General features: G+C 30.4%; 2 protein-coding genes across 5 annotated transcripts in view; one reads left to right on the top strand and one right to left on the bottom strand.

The window, feature by feature from the left end:
- The window catches only part of LOC130668516 (neurotrimin-like), a 137,839-nt gene that overhangs the window by 22,940 nt on the left and 87,772 nt on the right, over nucleotides 1-27,127 (top strand). The window lies entirely within an intron of this gene.
- LOC130668504 (uncharacterized) lies at nucleotides 10,374-12,807 on the bottom strand. 3 transcript variants are annotated; one of them, XR_008990033.1, is made up of 3 exons: nucleotides 11,262-12,807; nucleotides 10,969-11,179; nucleotides 10,374-10,604 (listed from the first exon to the last, which is right to left on the bottom strand). XR_008990033.1 is itself a non-coding variant. In XM_057470836.1 (2 exons), the coding sequence occupies exons 1-2, from the start codon at nucleotides 12,717-12,719 to the stop codon at nucleotides 10,601-10,603; spliced, it is 1,755 nt and encodes a 584-aa protein (XP_057326819.1). In that variant the 5' UTR covers nucleotides 12,720-12,799; the 3' UTR covers nucleotides 10,374-10,600. The 3 variants fall into 3 exon arrangements, 1 of the variants encoding a protein (XP_057326819.1); XR_008990032.1 differs by having other exon boundaries at nucleotides 10,969-11,161; XM_057470836.1 differs by having other exon boundaries at nucleotides 10,969-12,799.

Here is a 27,127-nt window from a genome sequence, read left to right as displayed (position 1 = left end):
TCTTTTCAATCTATGTCTTCTTTGCTTGCAAACCCTCTTACTATCAGGCTGCAGTTACAAATGGAGCAAGAAACGTGTTTGTATTTGGAATCTGGCCAGATAATCCGCAGTAATAAATATCTGTGTGTACAGTGCCGTGTGATTGGTTTTATCTCATCGTGTAGATGTAACCCCCGCTACTTGCCAAAAGCTTTACCAGAATGAACCGAAAGAAATATCTCGCTAAAAATAAGAGACCACTGAAGCATAAGGTGTTAATGAAATACTATAACAATAAAAACATACATTTTTTTTTATTATATTTTATTCCACTAAAGTGTATTTAACGAAACGTTTATTGGAATTATCTTGATTCAATACGTTAATAAAACTGCGATAAAAATTTTTTACCGGTTAAATATAAGAATTGCGGTCCTGAGTCACGATATCTGAACACTAAAAAGCGGCGTTAAAATGGACTTATTTTAACGCTGGCGCGGTGTTAAAATAAAATAATATCGGTGTTATCTAATTGGTGTGAAAATGGTGTACATAAGGAGTAAATTAACTCTGATCAGAATATGAGGATTTTAAGATCTAAAATACGAAAAAAATCACAGTAGTTGAAATAACAAAATTATTGTTAATTGAGATAAAAAAAAAATTTATTACTTATAAAATAAGAAATGTCACTTTTATTGAACTGAACAAATTGCATAAATTTTTGATCATTTTTGATTATGAGGTAATAACTGATTTAGAAAGTAACAATAAAATTTTTTTCTCGGTCGAAAAGTGGCCGATAAGTAGGTCTAAAAAAAACCAATAATAAGCCGACTTAATTTATTGGTGAAATTTTAGGCCTCTTGAACTCAAATTGTATTATTTCGGTGTAATTTCGGCCAAGTATTTTTACCCTGCTGTCGTATTATTATTTATTGAAACAACAAAAATTTTTTTTTGTACTTGAAATACAATTCGACTTTTGATACTTGAAAAATGAAACTACTTTTTTTTAACACTGGGAATAATTTTGATACCACTACCGGTGTTATTTTAACACCGGGACTGTAAAGCATTGCTTTCAAAATTCCATCAATGGATTGTAGGATCTCATTCCGACGTCAGCTTATCACTAAAGTTGCTTGGTATCACATACTCAACCACATTGTACTGTCGATATAGGTATAATATTCAACATAAAATAGTATACTACTAAGCTAAAGCTGGACGTATAAAGCTTAAGAGATGAAGGGATCCACGAGTGAATTGAGTCAAGCTAAATTTTCTCTTTCATGCTAAAATTTACGTCTCTTTGTCTCTCGTAACTAATAAAATAAAATTTATGAGCTTATTTAATATCCACTGTACAGCATGAGTAACATTATCTGCAGCACTCCGTTTTTATATGTACACTGTTGAGCTTTGAAATTGATATTCTATTATTTGTACAAGAACGAGATATTGATTTATGGTCTTTTGAAAGCGATCTTTTTTGAATTCAAGAATATGTCGTTCATATTCCTAATTATAAGTTTTTTTAGCTTAGAAATATTACTCTATCAAAAAAAAAAAACCATATGGGAATCCACCCTAGATTCTTATGTGGGTTTCCACATGGCGTTTTCGGATGGATTCCCAAATGGTTTTCTATAGGAATCCAGTATAGATCCCGATATAGATTCTCACATGGGTTTCTATCGGAATCCACACCATGCCAAATCCATATGGGAATCTAGTATGGATTCCCATGTGGATATTTACCTCGATTTCTCATGGGAATTTGCACCATGTCAAAATGGGAATCCAAGTACCCACAGTTTTCTATATGGGTTTCCCATACGGGAATCCAGATATTTATGGATTCTTATATAAATCCATACTTTCCTATATGGATTCCTATGGGATCTCATGCAATCCCACATGGATTTTTTTGATTAGATATGATAATATTTTTGAATTTCGATACAAATATTTCTCAAGTTTTTCCTTCAAATTCTCATATCGATCAAAATTATTATTTCTCGAAATAGTTCAATTAGACGTCTTTTTACTCATTGTATAAGCGACGTCCTGTCTCATAGAATGAAAGAACATGAAAATATTAAAATACTTCCGCTATTCTACAAATCTCTCATATTATGTATCGATATGACCTACATGGACTTTTTTTTACTCCTTTCAAGTTGACATCAAATAATTACATTACTTCAGAAAATTCAATTTTAAACAATATCGTGCTTACATAAGAAAATTTTGCTGTGTATGTTTAGTCACATTATATTGTCATATAAATATTCATGTATGTATGAATATTTATCTGACAATAATGCGCGATTTGTAACTATTTGTTTTAATTGAAAGTTATATTTATGACTATTAATAAAGACATCTAATAAATAGGACGACTTGTGAAATAAAAATTAAAATTATCATATTGTCCATTCATGTATCGGTTGATTTGTTAACAACTGAGTATTGTACGAGAGTTTATCGTTGGAATAGGTTATTAGTTGAATCGCTGGCCATATCCGAGTTTAATTTATGTTTCTCTTAATCTAAAAGCCGTGGTTACATGATGTTATTAAACTAGGTCGAGTTGTTGAATATTTTCGTAGGTAATTTATTCACTTTTCATTGTTTTTTTTAACTATCTATTATTGAACAGTTCTACATTTTTGTACTTGAATTCATTATCATTTATTCATTGTTAAGGGTTTTATGATGCAATTTTGAATTCACCACAACATCTTCATTGCGAAGTTTTTTTTTAAAGTATGGTATTAAATTAGTAGACAATTAACAACTTCCGTGTTTTTTTCAACAAATTAATTACAAAAAAAAAAAACTGTAGGTGTAATTTTTTAAAATGATTTCTTTCTTATAATTTATCGTTTTGGAAGCAACACAAAAATTATTAGACTTTGGCGAAATTCAGTGTCATTTTTAAATGTCAATAGATCGAAGATGAATGACCTAGAGAAAGTTTGGAAGTATCTTTGTTGTAATTGAATATAAGGTAAAAGGCCTAATATCCGATCAGGGAACTAGAACTCGATAACTCCATTTGTATATCTATGTTTAGTAAAATTTAGTGATTATAGATATAGGATATAAAATTAGATTGAAACAATCACTGCCTAAGTCGCCAAATACCAAAAAGTAAAACGTTGTGAGTGATAATGAGAGTAAGAGAGGTAGAAAAATGAATTCGTGGGGTGAGATTCGTTTTGTCCAAGTATATGATAGCTGAGACTCCTCAGTTAGGTTTGTCTATCGTATACCTGCCTTAAGACGCCGTGTTGGAAATGTACATGTTGAAATTGTTATATATATAAACAGTCATAGGGACGAGTCACTGCGAGAGACGTGCGTCGTACAATGCCATCTCGCGGAGTGGATCCGCACCATCACCATGTAAATATATATATTTATATGGTGAAGGGATAATTATTTGAGTCATTTTTTTAAATTTATGTCAACATAAAATGTCGTAGTTATTTTCTAAAAATAGAACTTTCAATAATTTGAGTGCTATCGAAAAGTTGTTATAGATTGTTAGATATTTTTCAAATATCGGAAGTCAAAAGCTATGTCATATATTTACATGATTACTTCTTTCATGATAAAATATTTTTGAGTAAATACTCCTGAATAAACTCACTTACTAAATATGAACCATTAATATTAGTATTACGCTGGCTTTTTAGATTATGCGAATATTAAATTGAGAGACATCTTCTTTCTCTGTGAGCGATCTTTTAACGCTCATTTAAATTAAAATGAGTTTTCGAATAAAGCTAACGTTTAATTATAAAAAAAGTAATGCATTAAAAATCACATCGCTACCGAAATTCAAGAGTCTTACGGTACCATACTTTAAAATTACAGCGTATTACATTATATAACGTACTCTCTCAAGATGAATAAGTGATATAAGTGAATATTCACTAATTCAGAGTGCCAACCGAACAACGTTTTGGAATTAGTGGTTCGATTTGCACTTGGAATTAGTGAATATTCACTTATTTTCACTAATTCATGTTTAGAGAGTAGAATGCCATACTCTGTGGTACGATGTCGCAAAAAAATCGCGTTCTTTACCGCTAAATACGGTATCCTACTGTAAAGATAAAAATTTACGGTATAAGAAATATAACTTATCGAAGTTCGTCCTTTTCAGTAAAAATACCGCAATTACGGTAATTTTTAGTAAGTTACTGTAATCCGGATTCTCCAGGAAAGCTATAAGCCAATAATAGTTTTTAGCAGTAACTTTTAATACATTTTAAAGTATGTTATTTGCTTACAGCGTTTTAATGTTATTTGCTAAGTGCGTTAATTCCAATTACACACTTGTTTTTAGAGTGTACTACGCTTGATTCAATTCCTTTATTTTTTTTTTTTTTTCGTTTACATTATTAGCTTTGAATATTATTATGGTTCGTTTTATGAATTATTAATTATTAATGTTGGCATTAAAATTATCGAATAGATTATTGAAATTTAATATTTTATGCGCGATACTTTAAAACATTGAATAATAGCAATATAATAATTGTTCCATTTTATATCTATTTATGATCAGCTATCCAACATGTTTATTTTGTATTCAAATTCGTTATTTTATACAATAGCGATTCAATTTAACAATAATTAAACAAACATTACATATTATGAATATAAACTTTTATTCATTCAATAAAACTTTTTTATTTGAAATCGTTATTTTAATAATTGAACGATGAATTTTTCATATTTTAATTTCTATACAGCCCAGTCCTGTTATAAGCAACTTCACTCTTTGGCCGCTAAAATTTCATTTCATGACGCTCGTTATAAGCATCACTCATAATTTGTTGAAACCAGAATTTTAAAATAGTAAATTTTTGTAAATGCATAATAATTAGATTAAATAACAATTGCAGGCCATGACCTTTGATTTGTAGAGAATTTATCACTGATCATTAGTTTTTTTAACCTAATTACAATCGTTGCTTACAACGACCGATTACCAAGGATTCACATATCTAACGCACATGTTTAGAATGCATGCTAGGAACTCAGGTATAGGGGGAGCCTAAATCGGAGTTTTGCAATAATTATTTTCCCTGCATTTCCCTACCGTTGCTTATATCGAGCTTAGACTGTATTTAAATAACACGGCAGGCTCGCGCCATGACACTTCACACATATACATGTGTGTTTAAACGTGTACTTGGCGCGAGACACTACCGTGTCTCCTGATTAATACTCCAAGAAATTCTTCTTGACTGTATTCTTTCGTTTATCTAAGTATGAAAAATGATTATCAGAATGAAATAAAATAAATCTGATGGTTCAATTTTTCAAATTACGTCTTCATGTAATTTTATTAATCAACAGCTTATTTTATTTTATAAATATGATGTAGTCTCAGAAATCTACTTTTCCATTCTGGTTGCCAGATGGCATTTTTTTTTTTTTTTATAAATTGGTATAACATGTCTTAAAACCACATATTTCACTAACATATAGATACTTCAACCCTTGGCTATCATCCAGTTATATTGGGTTGGATGTTCTCATAACGCTTGCTGGTTAGTATAGAAAAACGAATAAAAAAAATATATAAAAAAGAAAAGTATGAAAGCAACAGTTTTAGTTTTCTATGTTGGCACACATGCTCGGGTGATTTTGTTCATCGAAATGTTACTGACAAAAGAAAATAAAAGTCTAGTAATCACAGTAGTATAGAAGCTGTAGCTAATGCTGCTATAATTTTAGAAATGAGACTTTAACAGGTTGATCAATAATTAATGGAGGTAGAGTTGGTTTTAAGGATTCCCCCAATGAGTTATGGGTACACGGTAAGATAAACGGCGTCTTCGGAAAATCGACCACATGCCTACCTAAGATTTATTTCACTGATCGTCTTTGAAGAAAGAGCTCAGTGATCTAAGACCAAATGAGTGGTTTAATCGACACTCTAATTTAGAGTAACAAGATTAACCGAGACCACACGATACTGCTACCACAACGACAATAAACCAAGTTAACGGATCTTTCACTGCAACTACTCTTGCTTCAACTATAGAACCTTCTTCTTCTCCCTTTAAAGTCCTAAGCTGCAAGAGTTTTATTTATCCTTTACAGTTTCTCTTACTACGGATTTTCTTCTTTTACCAACGAAGACTATACACTTAAAAAATATCCGAGACAGAGTCACCATTATTATTTTATCGGAAAGTACAGTCTATTATTGAGGTTCAATCTAATTCAATTTATGACATAAGATAAACCTTTGAAACTTCATTCGGATAGAAAGCTCTTCCAAGTAAAAAATATTTCTTCAATTTCGAAAAAATAAAATTATAAAATGCTATTGATAGAATTATCTTACAAATGGACTTTAACAATATAATATATTTTTTTTAAACTTGTCAACTTATGGTAGTAAAATTACTGAGTTTACTTCTAATCGAGGGCGAAGGTTTTCTTTAATTTTGCTGTTAGGGATGTTATTTTTTAGTCCAGATATATATTTTGAAGCCTTGAATACTTTCCATAATCATTTTCTGACGGCTAACTCTAAATAGTATATTACACACTAAGGTAGCAAAATAGAAAATTTCGACCCAAGTGTGTAAATTGCCTAGCCGAGTTAAAAGCGAGGGTGGAAAACATGGGGGTTGAAATGCCCGAGCTTCCTCCGTAGTGTGTATGCATTTTTTCGGCTTGGAATGTCCTAATTTCTTCCCTGGGTGTATAATTTACTATTTTACTCAGAAATCGTCTTATTGTGATTGATTGTCATTAGTTTTCTATGAATGAGAAAATTAGTAATTAGTAAAAACCTCACCTTATTTTCAACAAGAAATTAGATTTAAAAAAAAAAACGTCTAATTTAAAATAATTATTCAATATAATTTTTTAGTCAAAAGGTTGTATACTTTCTGATATTTATTTTTAAGCTCTTTCTGAAATAAAGGATACACTAAACAAAATAAATACAACAATAACAATAGACATAATTTTATTTATATTAAAATCTATAAATTACGATTATATTAAATCTTTTTAAGATCCATCTAACACGTGAATATAGCTTTGAACGACTTAACAAAATAGATATCATTTTTCAAACAATTTCATTCTAAAAGCCAATTTATATCTACGGCTTCTATTTTCATTAAACGTTATTAAGAAAGTTTTATTGAAGTATGAAAAAAGAAAGTATAAGAATTTTTTTTTCTTGTGTTTTATACTGCACATTCATTTTTCTTGTATACCAACTTATTTCTCTAATTTATGTGAGGACAGAAAATGTTAAAAATTTGCACTGATTCTGTTATTTTCAAAAGCAAACTTGCATAACCACACATTAAATATATCTATATACATCGATATATATAAGGAATATTTCTCAGTACTGCATTTTTCAGCGACGTTGACAAAGGCCCTATTGATTATCAAAAGAGCTCTTAATTAATATTAAAAAAGTAATATTAATTTTAATTTATTACCATCATAAACAATTAATTTATTCAATTAATTAAATTTGAATAAACCAGAATTCATAACTGTTTGAAAAATGCCGTAAAATTTGAAATATTACAATACTTAAAAAGTTTAAATTTATACCGTTTGAAAAAATTATGATTTCTGAAGAAGAGTAACTATTATTCATATAAAAGTTTATTTATTAACTCAAATCTATTTGAATGTTTCATCGATAATTCTCTCTTGTAGGTTCATTAATTTCATTAATTATACAGTGAAATAAAGCGACCCGAGAAGAAATAATCATATCTACCTAAATATAATTGAATACGACTATATATAGCTCTAGATAATTATATACAAATTTCTGTATGATAACATATAATTATATATAATCGGATACGATAATATATAGTGATATGTATTATATAGCGATACATAATTAGATCTAACCATTTTTTCACGGGGAGAACAGTAGATTCTGTATATAAATACATATATATTTATATATATTTATATACATAGCAGTTTTTTTTTCATGAGCTGCTTAAGGATGGAACAAAAAAATCGTAAATTTAATACGGAGCATAGTATGTAAACGGTGAATAAATAGAAGCATTCGATAATTTTTTTTATCTACAAATTCAAATTTAAAATTAATGGTGATATAATGATATAATTAATAGCTTCTTAAGCTGCTTAAGTTTTTCAATAAACCGGAATAAGGATAAAAATAAATATTAGTTTTAAAGTCGTATTGATTTTTATTTGTTTCATGTGAAATAAAATTAATGACATGGAAATATTTTTATTGCTTACGATGGGATATATTTACCAATAAACGTTAAAACTTTCTGAATGTTATTTCAAACCTTTTTTTTTATTAAATATAATTTTTTATATCACTTTTGAATTTCAATGCCTGTTTAGCCAATCGAAACAGCCCAATTTCAGACCAATGTGATCTAATAGGCAGAAACTGATCAGACTTCATTTTACTCCTGCCAAAATCGTATTTGTTTATTGTAAACCTTTATGTTTGTTTATGTCATTCCAATAACCAACCAAACTGACAGTTGCATTCAAAAAACTGGAAACATAAATCATTGCAAATAATATATATTCCAGTTAAAAAAAATTGTTAAGTTTATGAAAAACTATATATGTCCGTTTAAATGACTTGAATTTGCATATTAAAAATACAGACTTATTCCATAGCGGGCTATCGGTCAGAAATTAATCCGCTTTGGCTGCCTCCAGACATTAAAACTTTCAGTTTCAATGCAGGTTATATTAGATGTAGTGTTTGGTGTGGGGTAAAACACGATTCAGAATTCGGGCGATGACAGCTCTCGCCTTCGGCTTATGTAGCCAACTTCACCCTTGTCTAAAATCATTCTGTTTCACCCCCTGCCACGCGATACTACAATTAAACTTTAAATTTTTTACCAGTTCGTTGTAAATTTCAGATAAAAAATCTAAAAAGCAGTGGCTTTGCAGGCCAATCCTAGAACTTTCTCTTCATCGAAATAATAAGTATAATTCTGAAAAAGTTCACTTCATCTCCCGAACAAGTCGATTGATTGATACTATTTTTGCTGTTATCAAAAAGGTTCGCTAAATAAAAGAGCTGATTGAATTTTGAAATTGGAGTGATATTTTTGTTATCTAAAAATAGTAGAATTTAGATATTTTAGATTCCATATGACGTTTTCGGATGGATTCCCATATGGTTTCCGATAGATTTTCAAGTGGATTCCCATGGAAAGTTACACCATCCTAAATCCATATGGGAATCTAGTATGGATTCCTATGTGAATTTTTACAATGATTTCCTATGGAAATCTAAACCATACAAAAATCCACATGGAACCTAGTTCAGATTCCTATGTGGACTTATCTATGGTTTACCACCTATATAAAATTTTTATACATAGCAATCCAGGGACCTAGGTCTCTATGCGTATTTTTTGTACGGGAATCCAGATATCCATAGCTTCCTATTCGAGGTGGGTAGTTCCGAGAACATTCCGGATTGAACCTGGAACGTTTTCGGAGCGAAAAGGAACTAGTTCCTGGAATCATATCCGTGGAACTATTTAATGTTTTTAATTCTCATGAAGGTTTAGTATTTAGAACGTAGATATACAAAATATTCTAGTATACACAACATTATGCTTTGCGACCTATGTGTTTAAAACGCATTCACGGCGAACTATACTATTTTATACTAAATAGGGAATGAATTATGATTGGTATTCAACTCAAAGTTCCATAAGAAATCACCAATTATAAATTATTCTGCTGCTTTATTGCTTGTTGGTAATGACGGCAGTGGTGGACAAAAAAGAACTAGTGAGTATACTAAAGTGAATTTTGAGGAACGAACGGATACGTATTCGACAAAAGACATAGTTCATAGAACTATACAGGTCCGGAACTACCCTCTTCTACTTCCTATATAAATTTCTTATATGTACGGAAAGATTGGAACCCGACTGGTTACTGTTCTGCACCTGACTCAGCACGGTGCTGGGAAAAAATGCTCGATTGTGAGGCAGCACCACACTGATTACTGTGCGGAACCTGACTGAGTGATTTGCGCACACGACTCAGTCAGGTCCCGCACAGTAATCAGTGTGGTGCTGCCCCACAATTGAGCATTTTTTCCCAGCACCGTGCTGAGTCAGGTGCAGAACAGTAACCAGTTAGGTTCCAATCTTTCCGTGTGGGAATCCAAGTCTCCATACTTTTCTACATAGATTACTATGAATTCCTATATAATCCTGCATGGATTTTTTTGATGGGTTGATACCTACAGTTTCCTATGTGAATCCTTGTATTGGAATCCAGGTTTCTATAATTTCCCATATGGATCCCCATACAATCCTACATAAATATGTTAAGGGGTTAGGGGTACTCAGGGGTATGAAAAAATGATGATTTTCAATAATTTTTTTTTTGTAGTTAATTACTTTATTTGACAAAAATAAAAACATAGCTTTATTAGAACACGTTTCGATTTGACTTCACGAAAATTTCAAAAAAAAAAATTAATAATTCAAAAAGTTATCGCTGTTTTTGTAGAGCCCGTTCCTCCCGAAGTCCTTTGCGGTGATCATCATAAGTCCTTGGAGATTCATCTAAAATCAATCGGACAAGAAAAATTAGTTTTATTAATAGATAATCTTGTGCCTGATCGAAGCTTTTTTTTTTTTTTTCGAAATTAACAAAATGGCGGCCTCAGGAAATTTTTTTCAAATTTTCGAGAAAAAAACCGACAGTTTATTGTTAAAAAAAAATCGAAATTTTTGAAAAAAAAAAAAATCCTTCGATCAGGCACGAGTTTTTAATGTATTTCAAAAGTACAATAAATTTTATTGAAATCTACCGAGCAGTTTTTAAGTTACAGTGATCACCAGTTCAGAAAACATAGTTTTGAGAAAAACGCATTTAAAGTTTTGCTATGGATTTATGTCGAATTATAAGAATTATTTAATAACTTACACTGAGTCATCTATTCCTGGACCATATAATAGCTCTTCAGCCGACATAGCAGCTTCCAAAATATCGATTTGCTGGTGCCTACGTTGCAATCGACCTTCTCGGGTGTTATCATTAGCGCGCTTATCTGCTACTTTGATACGTGCAGCATCCATTCTTTCTGCATACCGATGAGAATTAGGCCCACAATTAAGTCCTAGTGTATTCATCAAGACTAATAATGAATTTATACCCTCATTAAATATACACATAGCAACGTATGCAGCTATTTGTACGATAGTAAAACTAGTATTTACCGTTTTTGGACATATTTTCCATACTAGTTGGTTAAAGCTTTCATTATTATTCTGATTGAATCCACCTACACATCTTGAAAGTAAATTTTCATTACTAAGATCTTCGTATATAGGCTTGATAGCTTTTAAAACATCAGAAGGTAAAGGAGAATAATCGTGAGAAAAGGTATCAAGCTCTCCTCTTGCTTCAGCGCGCTGGTAAGAGCACCAAGATTCTTCGCCTTTTGGACACATATCATGATTCGGTTTTTCATCACTCGAGCCGTAGTGATAAAAGGTTGCCATTATAGCAGATTTCATATTTTCAATAGAATCACAATGCCGGCGTATTGCTAAACCATAGTACACAGTTAGTTTGTCTATTAATTTTCCTGTGAGCTTACCTCGACCACCAAGACCTTTTTGTTTACTCTTCAGCGTACGTAATCGACTCCCCATCCGCTTTTGGACATGCCCTATACATTCCTTTTTATTTACAGTTGTATTTTCGTAAGGATCTGATTTTATAATTCCTGAATAGGTCTTGGAGTCACCATCACCAATATAGTTGGCATACTTAACTCCATATTTAGTTTCAGAATACGAAAACATTTCGACCATCGCATCCACCTCCATTTTCCCAGAAGACCCTTGATGATTAGCAGAACACACATCTTCATGCGATTGATACCATTCCTCGAACTCAACAGTATTTGTTTTTTTTTTCCAATACTCACATAGCTTACAATATGCACTTTTAATGTTTATGTCAAGAATCTTTCCAGTAAAATAGCCAATTATAGAAGAAACTCCAAATGACGATGTATATCCCCGTTTTTGCCAGGTTCCATCTCCCGATACAGTTAGATGATTTATATCTTCATTTTCAGTTGTTGGCATTGCTTGCTTTTCTTCATTCACAGCTTTCGTCATGAAGGTTTCTGCGACGGCTTTACTACAATTCAAAATCTGTTTCAGTAAAATTGTATGCGTAGATTTATCTAAAAAAGACGGCATGTCCATCAGGCCGCAAAACTTGCACAATCCTTCGTATCCTATTCCTAGTATTCTCATTACAAAAATGAAACGTCTGTTTATTTCATAAGAATGCCCAACGAAAGAACAGGAAGGAATATATTCATTTCCACAGTTATTACATGCAACTACAATTTTGAATCCCAGCCCACGTGTACTTGCTGTTTGAAACACTACATTTCCATCACATTTTTTACATTTTATAAGAGCAGAAATTGCAGTGAATACCTGAATAAAATTTATTATTCGAAATTCAGTACTGCTGTCTTCAGGTACATCATCTTCAGTGTTTTGTTTTAATTTTTTAGAAGATGTACTCTGAATACTTTCATCACGTTCGGCTGTTTTCGGATTAAAAACATTCTTTCTTTTGACTGAACGCGACTTATTAATTTTTTCAGAACTCCGAAGTTCTCTTGAAACCTTTCTAGAATCACGTCCCATGGTTAATAATTTAATTCACTTGAGAAATAATTTATCACAAAACTATCGACTGATCAGTGCAACGACTACAGGTATACTGGCAACCAAAAATTATTTTTCAGTTCTTGTACTACCTACAAATTGTGAATATATATATATATATATATATATATATATATATATATATATATATATATATATATATATAATTATAAATACATTAAAATGGGGAGATATTCATGACAATGAAACCCGAAAGGTCGGTTGCTTGCAGCTGTTTCTAGCTACCTGCACTCGAATGCCACGTAGCACCCGAGCGTCCTTTGGTCATTGTTAAATAACTCGAAAAGAATTTGTCGGATTCACTTCAAATTTTCACACAATATTTTTAAAATATTATACTTTAAGAAAATGCAAAAAAAAAAAAATCGATTTTTTGAAAATTCTGACTACCCCTAACCCCTTAATAGAGAAGTAATTACGAAAACTATAAAAATAATTTCAATCTATACTTAAAGTTTGCCAAAGTGTCAAAACATTAGGCACTTACTGTGAATAGCACAGTAATTTTTAACGTAAAATTTTCACCGTATATATTATCATATACATTAAGTGATGGAATCTTATTTATACACCCTAAAGAAATGTAAAAGTAAGCTACTGTCAATCCATTGGCTTTTTTTTTATTCATACGATAAATGTGGATGAAAAGAGAATGAAATTTTAAGACTTAAAAGCATCTGATTGTCTATACCGTGACACTGTGTGCCAAGACGAAGTAAAAAAAGCTTAGTGAGAAGTTCGTACGGGCAAAGAGGAGTGTACTTGGTCGATTAATCTCGCAATCTGGATGGGGTAGCTACGATAGTCTCTATGAATAACTCATGAGCATCACTACCTTCCTTTCTATCTATATTTTCCACATAGAAACATTTAACCATAATTCAGATACTTCATTTGTCTTTATTATTATATTTGATCGTTAAATAAATGATGATGTACCTCATAATAATATGTATATATGTACGTAATAGATTTTTTTTATTATACAAGAAAATTCAAATGTCAGTAAATAGTCGCTCGTAAAAAACAAAATTTTATCAACTTAAAATTTGATTTAATTTTTTTTCATATAAATTATTTACATATTTACATATATATAATCAGCTTTTATGAAGACGTACAAACTATGAAAGCAATTGTGGAACATGGAAATATTATACATACTTAATAATGAGCTTTTGTGCATACGCTTACCGCATATGGGATCGCGTGCACTTGTAAGTAATCCCATAGCCATTGTTCCGGACTTATTTCCTTGGTAATGTTGTCCTGTGTAAATGGAATTTTCTCTTACATTTCTGCATACTAAACGAAATTGTAAAAGTGCCTAAACATTATTATAACAAAGCAGCTATGTACTACATTTATACTAATTACTTTTAATGAAATTGAAATTCATCATCATGAAACCTCTAAGGGAAAGGGAGGATGGGCAAAATGGAACTCCAATTATCTCATATTTTTCTCGCATACAATTATTCATATGAAAAGTCACAAAAGAAACAATAGCGGCCCTAAAAAGTAACGAATATCTGTAAATAATAGACTAAAAACATCAATTACGTAGCTCGATAACACTAAACCATTTCACACTGGGGTTAAATAACCCCCAAGACCCAGAGTCATAATGGTTATAACACAAAGTTACGGACACGAATAACGTCATTTAAGATATAAATCATCTAGACACTCTCCACTCCCAATGTAATCGATAATTAAACATTCTACTTCAGAATACTTGCTGGTCCATAGACATGAAAATTACTTGGGGTGCGCCGTGTGGGGTTACACCGATCTGGGGTTCTACGGTTAAATTAGCCATGGGATCAAACCTCTTCATTAACAGAAACATCACGTGAAATTATTAGATTTGTTTCAGATTCATTTGTTCTATCACTTATCACTTCTTACAGTTTATGATCCATCAAAACTTTCCATTAAAAAAAAAAATTGATGAATTTCTTACTTGCTCTCTAAATATGAATTAGTGATTTTTCACTAATTTCAAGTGAATATTCACTAATTGTCAATGTTACAATCGTACCCCGCAGAATTAGTGAATATTCACTAAATTGAAAAGTGAATATGGGAATCCACTGATTTCATCGGTGAAAAAAAATATCATATTGCGAAAAAAAATATAAGACACTTGTAATTAGATCCGAAATGTAATTAATGTATTAGAATCATTACTTAGAGGAAGTATACATGATTTTGATTGATGAAAAAATTCCGGTGACTGCTGGACTCGAACCTGCATCCTTCCGATTCAAAGTCTTTGATGCTATCCACTGCGCTGACCTGCGCATGTGATCGCGTGAGTGTAAATATTATATGCGTTATGATACCAAACAATAACAGATGAAGAAATAAAAAATCCGTGATGTTATGATTGACGTACTCTTCATATAAATATCTTATTGTTCTGTACTTCTATTTTTTTTTTTATTTTGAAAGTTGTTTATTAAAATTTTTTAAAATAGCACCATAATTATTAATTGTATTTATATCTAGTAAAATATTTAATTATTTGCTAGTTCAAGTAACTAGTGAAATTGTAAAATTCATAAATTAAGAAGTGAATAACAGTTTCACTTGTAGAAATTATGAAAATATCGCTAGTTCAGTAGTGAAAATCACTAATTTGCTAGTGAAAATTATATTACTAAATTTATTAGTGAGAATTCACTAATTTGTTATTTAAATACACTGATTATGAAGTGAATATAGCTTCACTAACGTAATTAATGAAATTTCCACTAATTCATGTTTAGAGAGTATCAACCTACACATTTAGTCCGAGTTCGTTATAAGCAACAGTCAGGGATCGTAGGGGAAAAAATTCTTTGAAAATCCAAGATTTAGATTCCCCTCTATTTAGTTCTTGGCACGCATTCTACATGTGTGCGTTACGTATGTGAATTGTTGCAAGTCACTCGTTATAAGCAACGATTGAAAGTGCGTTGAAAAGACCAATGATCAGTGATAGATTCTGTTGATCACCTAAAAAAAATTAAAAACGAGTTAAAACATCGATAGTTATTGAGAACTCGAGTTCCAAAAATCGAAAAAAAGTTCACAACTTAAATTCTTGTAGTAAATTTTCATTTTGGAACAGTTTCGGGGGCTGTAAGAACAGTGACAGTTACGAGATTTTTTTTATCACTTATGCTACGAGTAAAATAGAAAAACAAAAAAAATCATTGCAGTGTTTTAATTTTTAATTAAAGTTTGAGAAGTTTCAAGTGTGAAAATAAATTGGAAAATCAGTTGCAGTGTCTCTGAGCGTGAAAATCTCAACGGTCTGCCGACGGATCGTTTTTCAGCTTTTAAATCGCTCTAACTTACTCATCACAAGATTTTATTATTTCTATTTCGTTATTGCGTTAGATAAAATAATTTATTAAAATAATATCTCAGAAAAAAGCACAAGGAAAAATACTTATTTGCTAAGATAAATGAAGCTCCATTCTCGCATAATTACTGCAGTTTTTACTGTCAGATCTAAAACCATTTTAAGAGTTTATCGACCAGAGAACAAATGAATGGAAAAACATCGTTAAAAACCTCTTAATCTCTTCTACACTAAAACCTTTCGAATATTCTCTCATGGTTTTCAATCTCTTCAACATTTCATTTTCTTTGTCTTATTATCGTTGAACTCATCAAGCCTATTATCGATTCTTAACTTTGCATAAAAAAAAAGAAAAACTATTTTAATAATTTATCATAAAAAAATATATGATTTTCAACAAAACTGAAAAATTAAAGAGCAAACAAATTTTTTTTCAAATTGTTTTAAAACAATTGTCACTTGAGAATACATTAGAAAACAGCATAAAGCGTAAATACTTATATAAGAATATTCAGTTAAAATAGTATCTTAGATAACTAGTGCCATCTAGTATAGTACTCGCGTTCAGGGCTTGGAACACGAGCGTCAGCTTATAATTGTTCTTAAATAATAGAAATTGGGAACCTTGGAACCGAGCTTTGCCTCGTGATAAACAATGTAACTATTCACAGTAGTCAACAGTGTCAATGTTACACGTAATCAACTATCAATTTCAGTTTGTTTAGATATTATTTCTTGTTAGCAGTACAAAATAGTACATTACACACCTAGGAAAAAAATAGGACATTTCAACCCGGGTGTGTGATTCTCTACCCGAGCAAAAACCGAAGGTTATATGAATACTATTTTTAAAAAATTCAAATTTCTGCCCTGTTTAGCGGGAAGAAAGTCATTATTTTCCTTTATGAGAAAACAAATGATAACAGTCAGCGCATGCACGATTCTTCCCACAAGCAGAGGCAAAAATTTGAACTTTTAGGTATAGATCTGGTGAAAAATAAAATTCACCTTACAAAGATAGGTATTGGATGTTTCAATTCGGGTGTTTGGCACCCTCGCCTGGCTCGGGTAGGCAATTGAACACAAGGCTTGGGGTGCCCGTTTTCCCTAGGTGTATAATATACTATTTTTATTAACTGTTATGAAATTATAATTTTTTAAAATAGAATTTTCACCTAAAAAAAGTATAAGTAACATAAATTGCTATGTATAGATATAAAAGTCATGTATATAAAAATGATACAGTTAGTTTTTATAATTTTCTACCAAAGAATGGAAATGTTATCTGTCAAAATAAATTAAATCAAGAAGAAAAACTGGATCGTTTTGATGCTTGGGTTGAAGTTTTGGAGCAAAATTGTTACCAAGTCTTGTTAAATTTTCACCACCAGTAAAATCGTTACTCTGCGGTGTTTGAGATGCTAATTTTTAAATTTCGAATCAAAAAACGCATTATATATATTTTGATACACGAGTATTCGTAAGAATCCCAATAAATAATTAAAACTTGAAACATAAAAAGACCAGCTGACTTCTTAACCTAAATATCAACTGGTTACTTTGCTTAGTTTATTTTTTGACCACCAGATGTCTAACATTTAAGCCACGCCTATTCCCAGGCTCCCGGTAACTTCTGTTTTTAGCTATGACCCTGATACTAGAAACACACGAACTTATTGGTCAATCTGAAGCAAAAAACAATTATTTTTGCAAGGTACTAATGACTATGTGCAGGATCATCCCACGTTCGGAATTATTTCACTCCAATGATACCAAAGCTTTAGTGCATTATACTAATGACATTGAATACACTTAGAATATGCTAAGTTCACTAATCATATTAAACGTTCTAATGACACTAATCCCACTAGTGCGCAGAAATACTACACTGAGAATAATAATTTGTGACTTAAATGAGTAATTTACTTTATATACATTTCTGTGAATTAAGAAAATTTTTGTTGCGTTATACAGTATATTTATATTGGAAATATATAATTATATGTAATTACATACAATCGCATATAATTACATACAATTAGACAAACCATTATATATTTTTATATAATTACATTAGGCCATACACTGTAAAAAACTTTTAAACCCAGTGTAGTGTAAACGTCTCGGTGTGAAAATTACACCGAATTTGGTGTTAAATTAAGGTGGCGTGAATTAAAAATTACACGCCAAATGTATAATTCATGATATTTTTGCGTTAAGAAAATTAATCATAAAAATATTGAAATGTTGAAAATACTATTTAAAATCTAAATAAAATTAATATAGTTATTGAATAAGTAGTTAAAAATATTCAATGATCGTTTGTTGCTCATTAATCAAAATTACAACAAGTAACACGGAATGGTGTGAAAAAAGTAAATTACACCGTGTTAAAATTACACGGGTGGAAAGTTTACAACAAGAAAATTTTACACCGTTATTTCACACCACACGGACGTGTAAAGTTCTTCGGGTCCATTTTTACACCGAAATTTTTTACAGTGTATTCTATACATAATTATATATAATCACATGTTATTTTGTGTTATAAGGTGAGAATTGAATTTTATTGAGCAATTTTATCTTTCTTAGCAGGTTTAGAACTGTAATTAAATTGTTTTTGTCATTTAAACATTCTGTTATTTCCGTTGGTAGTTTGATGATCCTTTCTGTGGTGCCTACATTCTACTAGAAGATTTTGGATTGTTAGTGTTGATTCACATTTTGGGCATTTATTGGCGGGTGCTCGTGTCATTAGATGATTGTGTGTCATATTAATGTGACCAATTCTTAACCGTGTAAAAATTACTTGATTCGTACGGTTGTTAGATAATGGAGGTTCTTCCCATACATTATTTTTTACACGATGTAGTATAGATTTGGAATTCCTCCACATAATGTATCTGTATCTGTCTTATTATGTATAGATTCTAAATAATTAGATATGAATGGAATATAATTATATATAATTTTTTTTTTACTCAGGTAAATATTTTAGTAGGTATGATTAATAATTATTTGAACTTTATTCAACACAATAAGTCATTGCCACTGTAACCGTTATATATTTATTTTAGGAGTGTTCGGATAGTATCTAAATCGAATCGAATATTATTATCTGAGTAAATTTAACTGCATTTGAGTTGCTGAATAATTGAAAATTTATATTTTTGTGGAGTAATTTTACTCTTAAAGGAATCTTGACAATCTATTAATATTCGAAATTATTTAATCATTTAAAATTTTAATTTAAAACATTACATTTAAGATTCTTGTATTTTTGAAACAATCAATGACGAATTAATTTTAGAATACTCTGTTCTGCTATAATTATTCACCAAAAAATAATTACTACTCTTTCGTTGATCGACCAAAAGAAGAACTCCCGTTCTATTTTCTTTTCACAATTGATTGCATCAACCGAACTAAACATTATTACACTGTAAAAACTTTGAGGAGCTAATGCAGATTAACGGTGGCGCTGATGATTTTTGATTTATTGAACCTTCTTTTCCGCTAAGTTGAATATAGGAGTACAAATTATTAATATTCCTGAGTAAAAGAATTTATCGATAAATTTGCGGCCTTAATCAGGCCTTATTAGTCTTAATATCTTTATAAATAATAAAATTTCGAGGTGTTTTCGGCAAACTTTCGACCTCTTCTAATAAAGTTCTATGGTTTCGGCAGAATTTCGGCCAAATATTTGTATTGCATATAAAAAGAAGGAAATGCAGATTGAAAATAAACTCTGGATTGACTTTCCATTTTGAACGGTTTAGCCTTCACCAATTAGAGCATTCCTGTATTCAAATTCAGTTTAATAATTTTTCTAACCGCAGTTGTTGTTATTTTTAACATGAAAAATTATATCCTTTATTGCGCGATTAATTACGTCAGTAAAATACAACGTCGACTATTACCACACTTGATCTTACGTCACTTAAAATCTCTTCAGCTTTTTTGATTTTGGCGACAGTCCAAAAAATTAACATTGGAGCGATTTCCTCGTCTTGCGATCAACGACGCTCAGTAAAGGCTACACGACCCACGAAAGGTCAATATATCGTTCTCAGAAACCGGCATTGTAGCTAACCCGTATGATGTTTTTTAAAGTACGTTTGTTTTTTTGTCTAAATAAACAATAAATCCGAATAAAAAGTTGTTTCATAGATTTCATGTATTCACTAAATCGAGAATTACCTCTTATACGAATTTAAATCCTCGTGGTGATTTATTAAGAGTTTCGATTGTATATTATTATCATGGCAAAAGCGTTTAAGGTGTACACTGTTCAGAAAATAAATAAATTCCAATTGATGTTTTGTAGATATCCGGGAAAAAATTATTTTGCCTAATCATATATATTTATATATGAATACATAGGGAGAATATAATTATATAGAGGACCAAATATAATTAGATCTTATCATAAATTATTGATATGAGCTCATATATAGTTATATATAAGACCAAATATAATTAGATCTGATCATAAATGAGTGATATGAGCTCATATATAATTATATATAGGACTATACATACCTACAGATATGCCTATATATGGTTATATACAAGACTGTATATAGTTATTTACAGTGCTATATATAATTATATAGGACTATATATAACTAGATCTGATCAAATCTGACTAATGAGTCCACATTATTCAAAAATTTTGTAGTAATTTAGAAAACTAATCTTTGTCCGTAATTTTATCAATGATTATACTGAATATAATTACATAAATTTATAATTTATTAATCACATTGGTGTTCAAATTTTCACTATACTATTGTAAAATTGCAACATGTACCTGATTCGTACTAAAATAATGTAAAATTACAATTTTATCTCGTGATTGCACGGCTTGAATATCATTTTTACGATAAGGCAATATAATTTTACCAATATTGTTCACTGTTTTGTTTTACGATAAGCTAATTTGTAAATTTCCATAACATATGTTCGATAAACAACTGGAAATTCACAATATTTGTTAACAGTCGAGATTTTTTAATTTCTTAAACTATTCAATTCACTCAAATTTATTGATTAAAAATTATCAAAATAAATGTTAAAACTAAAATTTTTAATTATTTTGTTTAATTTGAAAATAAAGTCGGCTTCAAAAATATTTCTATTTATATTAAAATTAGAAAAAAAATTGTAATATCGTCATAATTTTTTTACCGTAAAAAATTTCAAAAGTGTCGTGTAAAAATTTCAGGCGAAAATTCCAAAAGTATTGATTTTATGAGCCGGTAGGCAACCTGTGCCGGAGCAGCAGCCAATCAGTTTAGAACTTTATTTTCAGAGCGGGTTAACTTGATTAATTAGTTTTTTTTCCAACATTTACATTGCACAATAATAACAATCATAATAAAAGGCGAAGAAATAAAAAAATTAAAAAAAAAAATTGAACTACTCATGAGTTATAAAAAAAACGGCTGGTGATCTAAAAATGTAAAATTCAAGAATGCATTTATTATTGAAAGAAAAGTGAAAAAAAACATCGTGAAAGTGGTAGCAGGATCAGCCCATCTGATCGACGTTGAGGCTTTTGCGATAGAAGAGAAAATTTCATCTGACTGAACCGTGATCGATTGCCTGAGCATTCCGTTCTACTGGTGGAAGTAACTCTATAAACGATCAGTCTTCATCCGCAACAGAGAGACAACAGATGATCTTTTAAAGTTATTAACAGTAAATTAGCAAACAAAGAACTTACGATTCTAGTATTTCATTGTATTTAAATAAATTACCAATACAATTTTAAATTGGGATTTTATAGTTTTAGACGGTTCTACACGGAGAAAGAATATAGGGAACTTTACTTAAAAATATGAGTTAAAATTATGATATCAAATCCCGGATAAAAAAATTTTATGTGTTTATATCCGGTTATATATAATTATATGCAATTTATATCTAATTATTTATAATCTATACACTGTAAAAAATTCGCGGAGTGAATGCGGATTAAATCCGGAGTGAATGAATTTTTAATTATTTACTCCCCTCAGAGTGAAATTTACTCCGGAGGGGAGTTTTAAAAATATTATTAATAAAATATAACTCCACTAAGTAAAATCGACATAAAAATTCGCGTATTACAGTACTGATCAACCGATACGCACACACCCGAAAACACACCCAAACACACACACGCACACACATCCACAGACACGCGCACACACAGACACTCGCACTCGCACTCGCACACACACGCTGTTTAACAATTTAATATAAATTAATTTAAATGTTAAAACTCTGGACCGGAGAGAATTCGGAGTGAAATAAAATCCACATCACTCCGCTAAAAAAAAACTCCCAATTCACTCCGCATGCAGAGTGATTTTTTTTAAAACTCCAGAACTCCGAGTGGCGGAGTGAATCTGGAGTGAATTCGGATTTAATTTCAATATGGATTCACTCCGGATTTTTTACAGTGTATAATTAGATATCATAATATATAATTATATATAGAAATGGGCCTAATGGTACTGTATAAAATTATATATAAATATATATAATGCCTTTTTATATGTAATCATATATAAATTATACATAATAGTGTATAATTATATGCAATTGCATGTAATTATATTGGACCATTTTTATATATAATTATATATAATTGCATATAAGTATATATAACTTTTTTTACTCGGGATATTATAATATTTTTGAGACTCGTTTTTTCTGTATGATAGATACGATCTATTTTACGAAAAAATGTATGTGTTATCGGATCGAAAATAAAATATTGATTAGCAAAAATAAACTTCTGGATTTGAATAGAGCGTGAACACTGTAGTGTAAAAGTTGTATATTTTAGTAGACATATATGAAAAAAAGTAGTAGCTGTGTTGAATTCGAAAACGATGAGATGTTCTTATATCAAATGATGTCCTAATGAATATAAACCTTATAAATTTATATAATAAATAGAAATTACGTTAGAAATAACGAGATAGTATGTATGGAATAAATAAAATTTATAGAGAATACAGGTAAGATTTGCCGGAGGATAGTGAAGGCGAGTGAGGGCAATTGGCTGTGCTCACGCGGATAGAATAGGGCTCGAAGGCAATTTCATGACAGGATCTCAGGATGATTGGATCACTGTCCGCATGTGTGGTCTATTCTATACACAATCACCTTATCAATATAACTCTATTATCACACAAGGTATGAAGAGTCCAATTATCCAGATATTGCGAGTTTCCTTATATTAGTAATATGAGACTTCTATTGAATTTTCAATTTTCATTATTACGTTTTTATTTTCTCCAATTTCTTCTAGTCTAGTTTATCAATATTCTTATCTTTATAATAAAGTCTTTACATATTGAATTTCAGAATAAAACAAAAAAAAATAAAAATAAAACAACTACTGTTTCTATTCGGGAAATGAATTGTAAACACATGGCAATTGACTTTCCTTTGTAATCACAATATTGACGTATGCAAACTTTCAGTGGTCAAAAATTGATTTTTCTTTTCGCGCATTTCAAAATATTATTTGAAAATGATCTTTTATTCAAATTTTATTGCGGTGTAAAAAATGACGTTGCTTAGAAAATTTTTATGAATTAGGAAAATAATCCAACGACTTAATTGTTGTTGTAATAAATTATTTGTCATTGATACTTTGTAACCTTGACTATACGACAAGTAAAATAAAAAATTAGGCCCAATTTCCTTTTTGTTAATTTTTGAAGTGGGACCGGGAGTGTTATGTGTCGATCGTTGGATGGAAGGGCTCGGGTTTGTTTGCACATCATCAATTTTCTGGAGATCCTTCTACACAGAAGACCACTTTGATATGTGGGGTGTAATATACCTCTTGTGTACTCTAGGTAATTTTTCTGTAAATTTCTTTATTTTTTTTCGTGAGGTTTTATATTGTCTTTTATATAGAAAAATTTATAAGTATTTATCTAAATAAAGTCTAAAATAATTGGTAATGAAATTTGTATTGTCTATTTTTATTTTTATAATTTTATTTTAAAACAGTTAGTTTCAAAAAAGTACATTCTAGTGAATTTCCAAATTTGAGACGATTCTAAACTTTGAATTGATTACTTTAGGAACTTGAAAAGACTAGAAACATTTTCAATTTCCAAACCTCGTTGTGGATAAATTCTTGTAAGAAGTCAGAAAACATTCATAATTGGTTTTAAAGTCGTTTTTTTAAACGTTTTTCAAACCAGCTAAATTTTCAAGTCGACTATTTTTTGTTTAAATAATTCAAAAAAACGTTCCTGAAAAGTACTCAGTTGAAAATTATCTTTACATGGAAAAATTATTCTTGTTTGAAATACTATGGCGTCATAGTAAAGCCAGACCATGTTGGCCACCTGACGGAATTTGAAAAACATACATGCGAAAATTACTATGACCACAGTAAAATTTTCAATGGTTGCAGTAATTTGGGATAAATTCCTTGTCAATTTCACTGTGGCCATACTAATTTTTGCATGTATTTTTTTCATATTCCGTCAGGTGGCCAATATAGCCAGGGTTTACTATGACTCCATAACATGTTCATGTACACTGAAAAAAAAATTTGTTATCTTAACAAAAGTCAGGATTACGAAGTTATTTGTTAAGATAACAAATCCTTCTTGGTCAACGCAACGAAGTAACATTTGTTATGGTAAGTAAAGTGAAGTTGCCGTTATAACAAATGGCATGCGTTGAGCTAAATATTAAATTAGGTTTTATAAAGATTTCTTGACTCGAGAAAATTTTACTTCACCTAAGACATTATCGCTTCTCGATATATTCTCTTGAGTCAAAAAAATCACTGCTTCAAGGCGCCCGCCTTTAACTATACTTAGACATATTGGTATACTTTTCAAAGTAAATAGCGTTTAATATTTTAGCCATAATTTACAAACACAATTTATGTCCAAAATCCAAAACTCGTGATAAATTCTTAATGATATTGTTCACCAAATTAAAGTACGAAATTTTATGCATATTCAAATAATTATTCCTCAAGACATATCATTTGTCACAACAGCAACTTCACTTTACTTACCATAACAAATGTCACTTCGTTGCGTTAACCAAGATAGTTTTGTTATCATAACAAATAGCTGCGTAATCATGACTTCTGTTATTATAGTAATTTTTTTTTTTTTCAGTGTACTCTCGAATGTTTTCAAATCTACAAAAATGATCGACTCAAAATTCAGAATTGTCTCAAATTTGAAAGTTCACGGTCACGAACCTTTTTGGAACAATTTTAGAACGAATTTTTTTTTACAAGGGTATAGTTTGTATAGTTCAAGCATTTGATGGGGGTCAAACAATCATATACTGGTTAAATAATATTCAAGGGAGGTCAGATGAACAATCTTTCAATAGCGTAAAATAAATATTACTTCGACACACGTTATTTCAGCAGCATTTGATAGTCAATCAAGTAAATAATATTGTAATATGATGAAACGAATGTTAGTTTTATCTTTAAAAAATCTATTTATATGTTGAATGTTTAATTTAACAGAATTTAGTTCTGTTACTGACACAAGTTTATTTTCCACGTAACGGAATGATTTGAATTTCGACTGCGTAATTTAAAGATACCCCTGAATCCATCTATCTCGTTGTATTGTCCATTTTATCACTCTCTCCGGTTTACTCGAGCCCCACGAGAGGATTGCTGGTTCTCATTCTCAATAAACTATAGACATGTAGAGACCCTAGAGAAATTACTCCAATAGGCGGCAGCTCGATAGCAGTTACGCGATTCCACGCAGCTTTTACATAATTAGAATAGTTCTATAAAAAAAGCTAATCCACTTTCACTATTAGAGAACTTAGGCCGTAATCGTCGAAATGACAACTCACTATTCACATACTATTCGGCCGTCTTCATAGCAGGCAATTCTGCACTGAAAGCATTGGGACGAAATTCTGTTTATTTTAGATTTAAAAGCTGCCATTGCATGAGAACTGCACTATTGAGTGCTTAATGTCAATATTGGTGAATTTGATTTATCAACACGAGGTTCTAGTATTTTTTTTTAAATTTGTTGTCGTTCACAGAGGGAAAAACTTTTAATTTTGGTAATAGTTTTGTAGAGAAATGTGCAAACTGAGTTATGATGTTTTTAGTCCGCGATGATTATTAATTATTCAATCGATCCGGTAAAATTCGAAATGAATAATAAAGTTGTATTAATTATAATTGTAAATATATTGACTACAAAAATAGAAAATCTAATAAATTAGTTACGTCATCAAGCCATTGAGAACCACGAATATTTAAGTGAAAGGAATTATTGAGCGCGATCAATTTTATTATCCATGAGTAAGTTATGGATCATCGTGTTAATAATTGAAGAAATTATTAATTTGTAAAACACTTCAGAAATTCGCTGTTGCTTGTATTTAAGATTGAAAATAATCCTCGGGAATGATAAATGAGAATACGTTTGCTTATGAATATCTTTTGTTGATTTATTAGGAGATGTCTTGCTATTAGTTGTATTATCTTATGACAGTGAAATTCATCTAAAACTGTGTCATAAGACCTTTTGCAACAGATTCTATTCTTTTTTTGTGGAAATCTACTGAAACGATGCAAAAAATAAAACGACGAACCGGACAAAACTTTTTTATGTATTCAATACGTTTTCGCAAAGCTTGATTTAATAAGTTTGGTTATTGAAAATACGTCAAATTGTTAATAATTTAGATATCCGGTTACCAATAACTTTGTTTACATAGTATCGGTTTCGACATGTATTCAATAACGACATGTTTTAATGAAGTTGTTCAAAATAGATTTTGAAGAAGTTACCAGGATCGCATTTTTATTGTCCCAATGATCACGATATATACAAAAAAGTAAATGATGAAAAGTAACAATTTTTTGAAAAGAATGAGTCATGTCTAGGAGAAGAAGCTTCACAGCTGATTTTATACAAACAAAGACATAAAAGTTAAAATCTAAAAATAGATGATTGCGCATTGCGACTGGACTTTTTGA

The sequence above is a fragment of the Microplitis mediator genome, chromosome 1, assembly GCF_029852145.1.
Source record: "Microplitis mediator isolate UGA2020A chromosome 1, iyMicMedi2.1, whole genome shotgun sequence".
Lineage (NCBI taxonomy): Eukaryota > Metazoa > Arthropoda > Insecta > Hymenoptera > Braconidae > Microplitis > Microplitis mediator.
The sequence above is the reverse complement of the archived record's forward strand: the minus strand, read 5'-3'. Positions and strand labels throughout refer to the sequence as shown.